The sequence below is a fragment of a genome, unplaced genomic scaffold (genome assembly GCF_019419815.1).
Source record: "Pyrus x bretschneideri cultivar Hongxiangsu unplaced genomic scaffold, Pyrus_bretschneideri_v1 Contig58, whole genome shotgun sequence".
NCBI classification, from domain to species: domain Eukaryota; kingdom Viridiplantae; phylum Streptophyta; class Magnoliopsida; order Rosales; family Rosaceae; genus Pyrus; species Pyrus x bretschneideri.
Window position 1 is genome coordinate 551129 of NW_025999796.1, and position 13039 is coordinate 564167.

At 36.3% G+C, this 13039-nt stretch overlaps 1 protein-coding gene across 1 annotated transcript; it reads left to right on the forward strand.

Moving 5' to 3' along the window:
* Window positions 1-7556: 7556 nt before the first annotated feature.
* Window positions 7557-8726, forward strand: LOC103960736 (protein CLAVATA 3). Its single transcript, XM_009373214.3, has 3 exons — window positions 7557-7925; window positions 8090-8160; window positions 8304-8726. The coding sequence occupies exons 1-3, from the start codon at window positions 7841-7843 to the stop codon at window positions 8514-8516; spliced, it is 369 nt and encodes a 122-aa protein (XP_009371489.2). The 5' UTR covers window positions 7557-7840; the 3' UTR covers window positions 8517-8726.
* The last annotated feature ends 4313 nt before the right edge of the window (window positions 8727-13039 follow it).

Genomic DNA, 13039 nt, shown 5'->3' on the forward strand with positions numbered 1-13039 from the left:
AAACACTTCAAAATACAATAAAAACACTTAAAAATAGTGAGTAACAACTTTTAGAAGTGATAGGTGATAAAATTTGAAAATAAGTCATGAAAAGCATCTATTTATCTCCCCCCCCCCATTTAAACCCAATATTGTCCTCAACGTTTCAAACATAAACTCACACGCAAACAACCAAACAACGTAACTAACAAACATGATAATTATGGCAAAGTAAAAGCAATAAAGAGTAGGGTTAAGGAACGTAAATATGGTTTTGGAGCTAGAGATTCCTAAGTCTTCTTTATTTAAACGCATGGTTTGCCTCCCAAGAAGCGCTTACTTTAATGTCTTCCAACCAATCGATACCTCCATTCAAGCTTCACTAAGGCTAACGGCATGGAGGGGTACATACTCCTCAAAATACTCATAATAAGGATCTATGAACGGAAGGGGATAATGATCATTCCTGATTGTGGCGAGCTTCCTAAAGTCAATGTAAACTCTCTTACCACTTTGGATTCGATTGGGTGCCTGCACCAAAGAAGGTAACAACCTATTAGTTGAAATGAGAATTGGAATTGGAATAGGTGGCTTACCAATGTACTGCGACGAAGGCTCTAAAGTAGCAGCACTGTCAACAAATTCACTAGGGATACTCTCGGCTAGATTGGGTATTTTGAGGGCAGTGGCGTGTTCCTTGTGCTCCACTCCAATTCCTTCGTCGATGGTGGTTCTAGATACATCTTTCTTGATTGGTGTTGCTGAACGTTCTTGCCCTAAATTTTTAATCACATCTATGGCAAAACAAGAAGGAACAAGCTTAACAGATTCAGAAACATTGAATTTAATCATATCATCACCAAACTTCATTGTTAATGCTCCCTTAGCCACATCAATCTTGGTTTGGGCTATTTTCATAAAAGGTCATCCAAGTAAGATTGGCAATGGTGGAGAGTGGGTTGAATCTTCCATCTCAAGCACATAGAAATCGGCTGGAAAGATCAAATGGTTAACCTGCACCAAAACATCTTCCAAAACTCCTTTCGGATATGCATTAGAACGATTGGCTAATTGGATAATAACTCCATCATTTTTAAGCTTTCCTAGATTCATAGATGCATAAACAGAATATGGCATGACATTAATGGAAGCACCTAAATCTAACATAGCATGTTCAAACCTTGTATTACCAATAACACAAGGGATAGTGAAACTACCTGTATCTTTGCATTTAGGTGGCAGCTTCCTTTGCAACATTGCAGAGACATTTTCACTTACATTTACCACCTCTTTCTCCCAAATTCGTTTCTTTGTTGTACAAAGCTTCTTTAAAAACTTAGCATACTTCGGAATTTGCTTTATTGCATCAAGAAGCGGGATATTGACTTGCACTTTCCTAAATGTCTCTAAAATGTCTTTTTCATTCTCTTTGTTCCTAGATTGCATAAACTTGCTAGGGAAAGGCACATTTGGTGGAATAACATTAGAAGGAATTGAATTTGGACCTACCTTAGTTGAGTTGGATGGCATAGGGTGCTTAGGGCCCTGCAGCAAGGGTTGTTCTACCCTTGTCGTGGCCTTGGCATCCTCCTCTTCCTTGAGCAGCAACTTTTTGTCCTCATTTTGACTTGATTTGGATGTTTGTGGGGTGGTTCCAACCTCCTTGCCACTTCTCAACGTGATGGCCTTGGCGGTTTCAAATCCTCCCCTTGGATTCACAATGGTTGAACTAGGCAGTTTTCCTTATTCTCTAAACTCTCACATGAACTCTGCTACTTGCCCCATTTGCTTCTTCAATTCGTCCACCTCTTTAGCTTGATTTTGCATCTCTTTGGTTTGATTTTGTATTCCCTATGTCAATTAGGTGAGTAATTGAATAACTTTATCATTATCCAAAGACATACCTGAATTTGGTTGGGCTGAATGTGGTTGAGATTGCATTGGTGCGAATGGCCTTTGAAATATCCTGGGGATTGGCTGTCAAATCCTCCTTGTTGTTGAGTTTGTTGAGGCTCCCTCCACTTCATGTTTAGGTGATCTTTCTAGCCTGGATGGTAAATGTTAGCGTATGGATCATGCCTTGGTTGATTTTGGCCTTGATATCCTATGACATTAGCACTTTCCCATCCTCCATTCTCTATCAATTTAGGACATTGGTCATTGAAATGTCTTTGCATAGTGCACACACCATAAACACTTGTTCCTTGCACTTTGGATCCATCAACAACCTGTGACACAAGAACAGTGAGATTAGCCAATTGAGATTGAATTTCGGAAATTGCACTTACCTCATTCATTTGGGTTTGCCATGGGGGGTCTCTTTGTCCAACTCCTTCGTATTGTTGTGCATTCAAGGCTCAATTCGCAATTAAGATCTTTGCAGCAACTGGGGTTTTGTCAACCAAAGCACCACCTGCCGAAGCATCTAGCATTTCTCTTTCAATTGGGAGAAGTCCTTCGTAGAAATATTGAATTAGAAGCTCTTTCTTCATTTGATGTTATGGGCATAATGCAACTAGAGTCTTGAAATGCTCATAATATGCTGGAAAGGATTCTCCTTGGCTTTGTTGAATTCCACTAATCATTTTCCTCAAAAGAATGACTCTTGAAGTTGGGAAGAATTTCTCTAAGAATGCTCTCTTCATGCTTTCTGAAGAAGTGACGGTTCCAGGTGCAAGTTCATAGAGCCAATCTTTAGCCTTGTTCATAAGAGAGAATGGAAATGCTTTCATCTTCAAAATATTCCCATCCACGTTGATTGGTGTCATGCTCGAATATACCACTTCAAATTCCTTCATATGCTTGTCAGATCTTCCATGGACAGCCCATGGTATTTGGGGATGTGATGCAGCAAGCTAGACTTCAATTCGAACTCATTGGTCTTTCCATGAGCCGCATTAGGATATTGAATGCATAAGGGCACGACATTGTCCAATCCCAAGGCTGAAAGTTCCTTGATTGTTTGATTGTCCATAACCATGTCTTGTTCTTCCTCTTCCTCTTCCTCTTCTTCTTCTTCAATTTTGGGTTCAGAGCTAGAACTAGGTGGATTGGGTTCTGGTTGCTTCCTCTTCCTTCTCAAAGTTCGTTCAAAATTGTCGTCGAACTCCAATATATGTATATGAGCAGGTTGAGAATGTCAAGTCATAAACTAGTACCTAAAACAAAGTAAACAAAACTAAACTAAATCAAAAACACAAGAAAAGCAAAAACAGAAACAAAGGGGAGATTAGCAAGCTTGCTAATCCCCGGCAACCGCGCCAAAATTTGATGTGATAGAAACTGACACACAAATTAAACCCTACTTTAAACAATTGTCGTATGCGTAAGTAAGGATCGTTCTAGGCCAGGGATTAGGAGGGATGCTAATCTACACTAATTAGACTCAAAAACATAAAACTAAGCTAAACTGACTCAAAACAAACTAAACTGACTCAAATAACTCAAAACAAGCACTAAGGGGTGATTTGGACGAAAATCTAACTAAATTGACTCAAAACATGAACTAAAGAGAAGTTTAGACGAAATTTAACTAAAAAGACTCAAAATAACAAATGGGGGTTGTTTTGACGAATTTAACTAAAAATAAGCAAATTGCAGAAACAAACTAAAGGTTGCACGATTTTGGGTGAATTAAAGGGTGAAGGGCTAGCTAAAGGGTCCTTCTCCACACATGACACATATGCAACACAAATCGATTTCCAATTATTATTCCTATAAACCATGAATGACAATGCCCCAAGTTAACTGTGAACTACACAAATTAACTCTCAGATTTTCATAAATTCATTGAATTGGACTCAGCGATGCAACCAAATTATTCTTATCAATTTCCCTACATGTACTGCATAATAGAGATACGTATTAAAGATCATTAAGTTCTGTGAAAATCATAAACATCGACATGACATTCGTAACTATGAACTGCATGATACTTCTGTCAGGAATTTACTCAACACAATCGTGACTAGCAATCTCCACTACTTGTAAATATAAGTTCATAACTATTAGGTGAAACTCCCTTATATTTTAGCATCAAATTCATGCATGCAAACTAAGTAGGCCTCCTTAATCAACATACAAGAATAAGTTATCAATCAAACAATTAAGTAAATTGCGTTCATGATTAATGAAAAAATAACTGGATGTAATCAATTCATATCACACATATGTTTATGGCCTTGAATTCACCTCTAGCTAAAACGAAATTAGTTCCACATGTTCATCATAACTGAAAACCAAATTAAAACAAACATTGGACTAAAACTAAGGATAGAATACATCTAGAAACGCTCCAACAATCCCAAAGGCTTTGGATGGCAGGCACGGCTCCAAGCTCTCCCCCTTTCTTCCTTGCTGCGGCACAAAGTGTTTAATTTCTTTGGACTTGTCTCTCTAAAAACTCCCCTTTTTTCTGCGGCATAAAACATGTATATATAGCTAGGGTTTCACGACACAAATCCTTGGAGGACAAGGATAGGACACGGCACAAGTCCAAAAGGAAAAGGACTAGGGTAAGGTGCGGCAAAAACTGGGCTTCTAGAAAGAATATTGTGACTAGTTTCTAGAAGAAAAAGGCTATGATATGCGGCACAACCTTAGGGCAGAGAATAGGGCTTCTAGAACCAGATATTTAGGTGTTTTAATGTGAAAAAGAGCCCCCCTTGTAGCTGGAATTAAGGTAGGAAAAGATTCGGATAGGATAAGATAAGATAAGGTTATTTGGATAATGTTTCCTTCTTTATAGCTGATTCCTTATCTTCCAAGTCTTGAATTAATTATTCCAGATGTTAGGCACATTCCTAGTCTCTTTGGATCTTCAAAAACGTCCATCCACCTTGCCCTATGCATGTGTCATCCATTCTAAGCCCAAAACTGCTCTAAAATGCTCCAAATTGCCTTTTCTTGCCACTTTTGCTATTTGAACCTATAAACACATGAAAATAGCTTAAAACACTATAATAAACAGAAACTAACTGAGTAAATGCAAGGCAATAGGCTAACAAAGTTGCATAAATATGCTCCTATCAACAACTCCGTTTGAATTTCTATTAAAATGAATGACGTACCGCGCACTTCAGGCTGAATTAAGGGGCAAATATGAAAAACTAAATGAAAAAAATTATAGTAATGATTCTTCAACTTTAGCCCAATCGTAACAATGATTTTTTTAACATAACTCATTTTGATGAAATTTTGACATAGTTGACTAAAAGGATAATAATTGCAAGTTTGAACGAGTTAAAAAATCAATGATCATAAAATTTTAGTAGAAGGACTATTGCTCAATTGTGCTAAAATTGAGTGCCTATTTCTACCATTTTCTCTTAAATTGAGGATGCAGCAGGCGAAACCCTAGATACTTGATATCGTTTATATGCTAGCCCTACTGCATGTAGTAGATATGGGGCAAGATTTACGAAGCCAGCTGCCAAATCTGGCGTCTAATTGCTCGATGTCAGTCAGTCGGTTTCAAAAAAGTTCTTACTTATTGCAACAGCATCTTACGCGTTAACATATACATGAAATAATATTTTAATTAATTAAGTAAAGCAGAGCCACTAACAGTTAGGGAACCTTTAGCTAAAAAAACCCTATAAAAAATATCAATCATTCACTAGTCCTTGTTAAGTTTCCACTTTCCATGATTCAATCATGCAAAATCTTTGCTTCTCCCAGATATAATTGTACATGACCATCATGATCATCACCACTAACGGAAAGCATATATTGCATGATCGTACGGTTGGCATTTCACAACATTGTTGGCACTTGTTATGACATCATCTTCCTCAAGAAGATACCTATTTTGCTGGTGCATGCAGGGTAATAATAAGGACAGGATTGTGGGACATTATTCTTTATTTAATTAAAAAGAATGGCAAGTAGTTATTTACTACAGTGGTGAAAATTAGTTTAGTTCTTACATGATGACGTGTGTTTAAATTCAGTCCATAACTAATTTAACAAAATTTATTGTTTGACCAAAAAAAAAAAAAAAAAAGAATTTGGTTGATATTTGCAAAATTGATCTTTAAATGGTGATATAGAAATTAGATGGTTCTTGATGAGTCATTATTATATTATATTTTATCCTATTTTTAGTTATATTTTATGTAAGTTTTTGGGAGAATTTTGCTACTTTCTTTTATGTTTTTTTAATAGGACAAACGGAATATTCTTTGCTTAAAATGTGATGAAACGATGGAATTTTGGAATGATTCCAATTAGAATAAATTCCCAAGTCATTCAAGTTGTTTGGGTCAAAATATCTTCCTTTAATTCTATCTGTTGATCATGGCGATTAGATGAAGGCAGATACGCTGTGCTTAAAAATTGACATTCTGGTCTCTTTTGGACCATTAGTAATTGAAGATGACATTTTTGAGGAACTTTCCTTCGTTGAAGGGGATGTTTTATCTTTCCAACGCCACCTTGTATACCTAATTCTGTGTAGATTTGGTTATATAACGGGTTGACTTTCTGACTGCCCAATTTACTAAAATAAGAATAGGAATGTATATGTTAAGTTATATTATTTTATTTGGTTATCCAGATTTGTTGGAGAAACCTATTTTAGGTAGGATTCAAATTTCTAGGTCTATCTATACGTCGAGTTTGAAGCCCTAGAAGGGGTAGACGTTTTTGGCTTGGAGAACTTGGCTTAGAGAGCGTTAGCAATTGTCATTTAGTACTACATTATGAGCCTTAGCATGAATATGTAGTTTTTCTCCAATTTACTTAAGATGTTATACATGCTTGCTTTGAATTTCAATCACAAATTTTAAGCTACCCATATATCTTGATGTTTGATCACCGTTAGGATGTTTAGATTGGTAATTGGATGCAATTTCTGTTGGAATATCATCTTGAAATTGGTTAATGCTTCTTGTGGTTGGAAATTGTACGTTCACTTAAGGCGAATATCACTTTTTAAGTTAAATGGTTTTTCAAAGGATTTTTACAAAATTTAATGAATCTTGCAGTTTATATTTTATCTGAATGTCATAGACGGATTGCATGTTAAATATATGCTCTAGCTTGAATATCACAAGTAGAATATGCATAATCAAAACCTAACATTCAAAGCTTGTATGTTTGTAGAAATACTTAGGTTGGCCTAACACTCATAAGTAATTGGTAGAAATACTTAGGTTGGTTAATGGTGACAACTAAACCTTAGTGCTTTAGAGTGTTGATTCTCTTAAACTGTTTATTATAATTGTTCTTTTGATTTCAATATTGTTGATTTTAATACTTTCGGTTATTTGCACTTGTGATTTAATTAAAATTTTCAATTTTCTAAATCTTGTATTAAATAATTAATTAAAAATTGTTTTAAGCATTAGTTATTCATAGTAGTTTATGGAGACATTGACCTTATTTAAGTAATTTATACTGCAATAATCTTGTTTTCTTGAAAATGTTTTTGTGTGACTTAACCCTAAATATGCAGGTGACGAAAATTCTCAATTCTAATCAGAAATAACATTGAAAATTAAAAAGAAGTTCTGAGAAAGTAAAATGAGAAGTTTTATGTGAGAAGGTTCCTAGCATCTACATTAAATATTTGCAAAATCTGAATTGTGGAGTGACGTACGTGGCTGTGATGATGCGATTGAAGACGGCGCTGTCGTACGTCACAGGAAGAAGATCTTATTAGCTGGCTACTAAAGCTAGTTAATCATTAATTTCTAGAGAAATGGCTGCATGAGCAATTATTTGTGAGCGGATTCAGATTTTACAAGCCCTTATAAATTGAGTAATCCCCCCTCTCCAAAACTTCACAATTAATATTTCCAACTTCCTCTCGCTATTCTGCTGCACATTAGGGTTTATTCTTAGCTAGGAAATCCAAAATATGGCATCAAAATCATCAGTGGCTTTTTGCTTGATTTTTCTTGTGGCTTCGTGCTTGATGCGGATAGAGGAAGCTGCTAGCACTGGTTTTTCTCTCTCACTGTCTCAGACGCAATACCATTTCCTTATGCATAATAGTTTCCTATATAATATGTATCTGATTTTCTATAAATTAAGCGAACTGCTGTAGATAAAATGGAGTTTTTTTTTTTTTTTTTTTTTTTTTTTTTGTTCTTTCCCTGTTAAACAGAATGCAGGCGCACTGGCCATGGGTGCCTTGGTGGTGAGGAAGCTGGTCTCCGGGGAAATCAAAACAGAAAGGTACATCCACATTTTTTACTATTTCGATTTTTTCCCAAACAATTATAAATAAGATCTCTTCTATAATATTTATAGATTTAAATTATAAATTAAGTTAATTTCATCCGATCATGCTTCGTTTGTTGACGCATATACATGAACAGATGCTGGTTGCTGGGATCGAAGGAAAAAATAATGAGGTTGATGTTGGTACGAGTAGGAAGCTGCTGCAGGATGAAGAAGCTGACGGCGATGATGATATTATGAATGGCAAGAACAAGTTGGAGGTTGGGTCTGAGTTAAGGAAGGTTCCTTCTGGTCCTGACCCACTGCACCACAATGGAAATGCCCCCAAAAAGCCTCGCACTGATCCTTAAAAGTTAGGGTTTTCCCATCGAACGGTCGAGCAAGAGCTAGTTCGTTACGTCTATGTACAAGATCTTAGCTTGGTTACTTCATGCACTAGCTACCAACCAACGGTGACTTTTTGTGTTCAGGAAATGGAGGGCAGGGCATATATCACTATGTAAAATATGTTTTATTGTATGGAACATATATATATATCAATGCTCTGCATATTTTGGTAATATATATTTAGCCTTTAGTCAAATTTTATGCTCAACTTCTTGTTACTCTCTGTTTCTCTATAGGTCCTTATGATTTGTTTGGTTAATCATACAACAAATTATAGTTTTGTGTCAAAAATTAAAATTAACATGTTCACTACTACAACAAAACAAAGTCTTTTCCTAATAGATCAGTTGTATGAATTTTAAAACGTTATTACGCTTGATTTTGTACTAATTTCATAAAATTTTATGATGCTCTAAAGTATACAATACTTTTAACATTTTAGTTGCTCCATCTTCATTTTTATTTTTCTAATCAAACATAAAACGGTTGAAAAAAATCTGAATACTCCAAAACATTGTAAAAAATCTCTATGTACAATACTTTTACCCAGAGGAATCATTTTGTGACATCAGATGGTGTAGCGCATGTCACATTTTCGCCCGTTTTGGGCTTCTCCTGGAGTTGACCCCTGATCAATTGAAAAGTTACGGTAACTGTCACTGTCAAAATTGACTATATGCTCTCAAGGCGTATTTACCGGATTGGAATAGAATCTTGGGATGGTGACATATAATCCCGTATCTTATTTTGGAGAAGGATTTCAATAGAAATGTATACACACATATAGTGGTTCTGTGTCAATAATACGTAATAAAAAATTAGTACATGATATTTTATTACTAGGAGTGAAATTTTTTGTCAAATTACCATACCAACTAAATTACCAACTGTATCATACAAAAGTTGTATTAAAAAGTTTGTACCATTGGAAATGTTCGGTACAGTAAAAGTATTCAAAACCATTACTAGTAGTATATCGTACCGTACCACTACTATTAATATTATATCATTTAGTTATTCATTTATAAATAGGGAGTTTTAACGAAAAGCCCGCGGTATTGTTCACTTAATGAAAAACCATGTTTTTACACTAAAAAATCAATCCTGGTACTATTCACTTTACCCTTTATTTTGTCTTTATCGTTAAAACTCAAAGTTTTCAAGCCCTTTTCATTAGTTTTCCTTTTTATATATACTTAGGTATTATTATCATTATGTATGCACTTTATATTTTTTTCCTAGTCATTTATCCAATCATCTCATCCTCTAACCTTTACTTTCCCAATAAAAAAACTTAAGCTTTCTTGTTCTGCGACTCTTCATCTTTTCACTCATCTAGCCATTGGCTTCATCTATGTTGCTCCCGTTCCGACAACTCTCTCTCTCTCTTCGCAATCCATCTCATCTTCTCCTTCATCAAATTGGGATGTCTTTCTCCCTGGCTTTGTCTATTACGTTAATTTTTGTACAATTTTAAAGAATGTAGAGATGGAATTTAGGAATCTTTGTACTATTTTTTTTAGGGATGTTGGATTCTTTCAACCATTTTTCCATCTATTTACTTCTTGTTTCTTAAATGAATCTCTATAAAATCTCATAATTAAATAAAAAAGTTTTAGAAACCCAACGAAAGTGCCCAAAACACGTTTGGGTCTTGAATTGTGTCGCATCCCGACCCGGGCCCCCACCACATCCATGGCTCGACTCCACCGTAACACGATATTGTCCGCTTTGGGCCCCGACCATGCCCTCATTGTTTTGTTTCTGGGAAATCACACGAGAACTTCCCAGTGGGTCACCCATCCTGGGATTGCTCTTGCGCGAACTCGCTTAACTTCGGAGTTCCAATGAAACCCGAAGCTAGTGAGCTCCCAAAAGGCCTCGTGCTAGGTATAGATGGGAATATACATATAAGGCTTACATGATCCACTTCCCTGGGCGATGTGTGATGTTACAATCCACCCCCCCTTAGGGGCCCGACGTCCTTGTCAGCACACTTCTGGCCAGGGATTGGCTCTGATACCAAATTGTCACATCCCGGCCTGGGCTCCACCACATTCTGAGCTCGACTTCGCCATAGCACGATATTGTCCGCTTTGGGCCCCGAACATACTCTCATGGTTTTGTTTCTGGGAACTCAACTCCAAAGTTAAGCGAGTTCGGGCGAGAGCAATCCTAGGATGGGTGACTCACTAGGAAGTTCTTATGTGAGTTCCCAGAAACAAAACCGTGAGGGTGTGGTTGGGGCCCAAAACGGACAATATCGTGCTACGGTGAAGTAGAGCCCGAGATGTGACAAATTGGGTTGAAAAAAAAAAAACAAAATTTGGCCCAAAACAAAGTGGTAATTACCATTACCATACCATGCCGAAATTCGATATACCGAAAGTTTGGCACAGTAATGGTAATAGATTTTGTCATACTAAAAGTGTATGGTAATTGGTACATGGGTTTTGGTACGGTAATCGTACCAATACCACCCCTATATATTACTATATGAAACATCACAACTAAGTACTCGTGTCATAAAAGTTATCTGTTTCGTTTTGGCATTGTTATTTGCTAAGCAATTATCATTAATTTACATGCTAGAAAATCAATCAAACACTACTCGAAATTACTATTTGCTTGTCAAAATTTTGTCAGCTAAAGTTACTTTGCCCGACAAAACAAAAAATTTGGTCGGATAAAAGCAGTCAACGTTTTGGGGTCTTTAGAGGCTTTAGGTGACGAAAAAAGTTACGTTGGGTAAAGAATTTTCATCAGGCAAGTTTTTCGCGCCAAGGGAAAAAAATGATGCATATTATGCCAACTTTTGCCCAATGAAAAGCAATTCGTCAGCATAGGTGAGTTTGTCCGACGAACCATTTTGTTGGGCAAAGCATATAATGCGTCAGGCAAAGATCAAGGATGACCTGTCAAAAACCCCACAGACACCTTTTTTGCTTAACGCCCTTCTTAACTTTGGCCGATGAATGTTGTGATTGTGGGTTGTGTGAAATTTTGAGTTTGTGTTTTATTGAAACATATGTAGCTTAGGTGTATTAAATTTGTACAGCATTAGCCTAAGAAATCACGGTGTGAAATTTATTGAAATTTCATAACCTTTATATGAAGTTAATTATGTTGACTAACTTCGTATAATAAAATTGTAAAACCTTACACTCGTTTGAAAGTATGTTGGAGTGTGCGTAGATGTAGCACACAACTCTACGATCTAACTGATTCTTGAACTGTCCAGTTAGGATAGTTCGGGAGTGCAATAATATGTGTTTAAGGTTTGTGATAAATGTGGCTAAGTTTTGATCGGGAAAAATTCAGTTGCATCCCCTAATGTTCTTCAAGTGCATATGAGATATTTGTTTATAATATCTATGTCGCACATTTGGGGAACTCTAGGGAGATGCTATCGAATTTTTTACGTTGAAAATAGTTGCTTGAATTGCAAACCGCAACACAAAAAGTGCACTTTTGAATGCGATAGGATCATCACCGGAGGCAGAAGGTGATGAATGATCGTATATCAACTTTTCATGACCATTAAATTCTTTAGAAACAGGCACAATGGACAAGGGGTGGATAAAGTCATGATAGAAGTTATGACGAATATTGGATGGGATCGACACATTTATTGGATTTTCAAGCAACTATGTCGGTGCTCATAATTGTATCAGGTGTCCATGCGTGAAATGTAACAACTATGTTTGGATGACATTTGACAAAGTTTGATATCATTTGAACGAGAATGGAACAGAAAACACTTACTCGAATTTGACTTATTAACGAGAATCGCCGATTAAAGCGTCAACAACTTCTGACAACGGCATTAACCCCCTTAATCTGGCCGTGTTGATGATGACTAAGTGATAGACATATCGAATCGAATGATACTTACCCTAATGCTTAGCTCAAGATGGACGATGAGCCTCCATAAACCCTAAGAAATACAATAGATTGTTGAAAGAAGCTCAGGGAGAATTGTACTACACTTGTCAAGATTTCTCGATCCTAACAGCCATTGTGCAGTTAATGTACATGAAAGTAGAGTGTACTATGACCAATCAGAATCATGATATGATGACAGAGATTATTAAACATATTATTCCGAAACCTAATGCATTGCCTGTAAATCATTCTACATCAAAGAAGATGTTGAACGATCTTGGGTTGGAATATCGAAAGATCCATGCATGCAAAAATAATTGTATATTGTTTTATGGTGAATTTAAGAAGCTAGACAATTGCCCCAAGTGCAATGAGTTGTAATATCGAAAAAACTAAATTCCTAACTAGGTGTTGCATCATTTTCCATTGAACTCAAGATTACAAGAATAACATGTCGACCCACATTGCACATAATATGAGGTGGCATAAGGACGAACATTTTGATGATGATGTACTACATCATCCGACATAATTTGATAAAATGTATCTTGATTTTACGGCGCAGCGAAGAAATGTCAGATTAAGACTTCTTATCGACAAC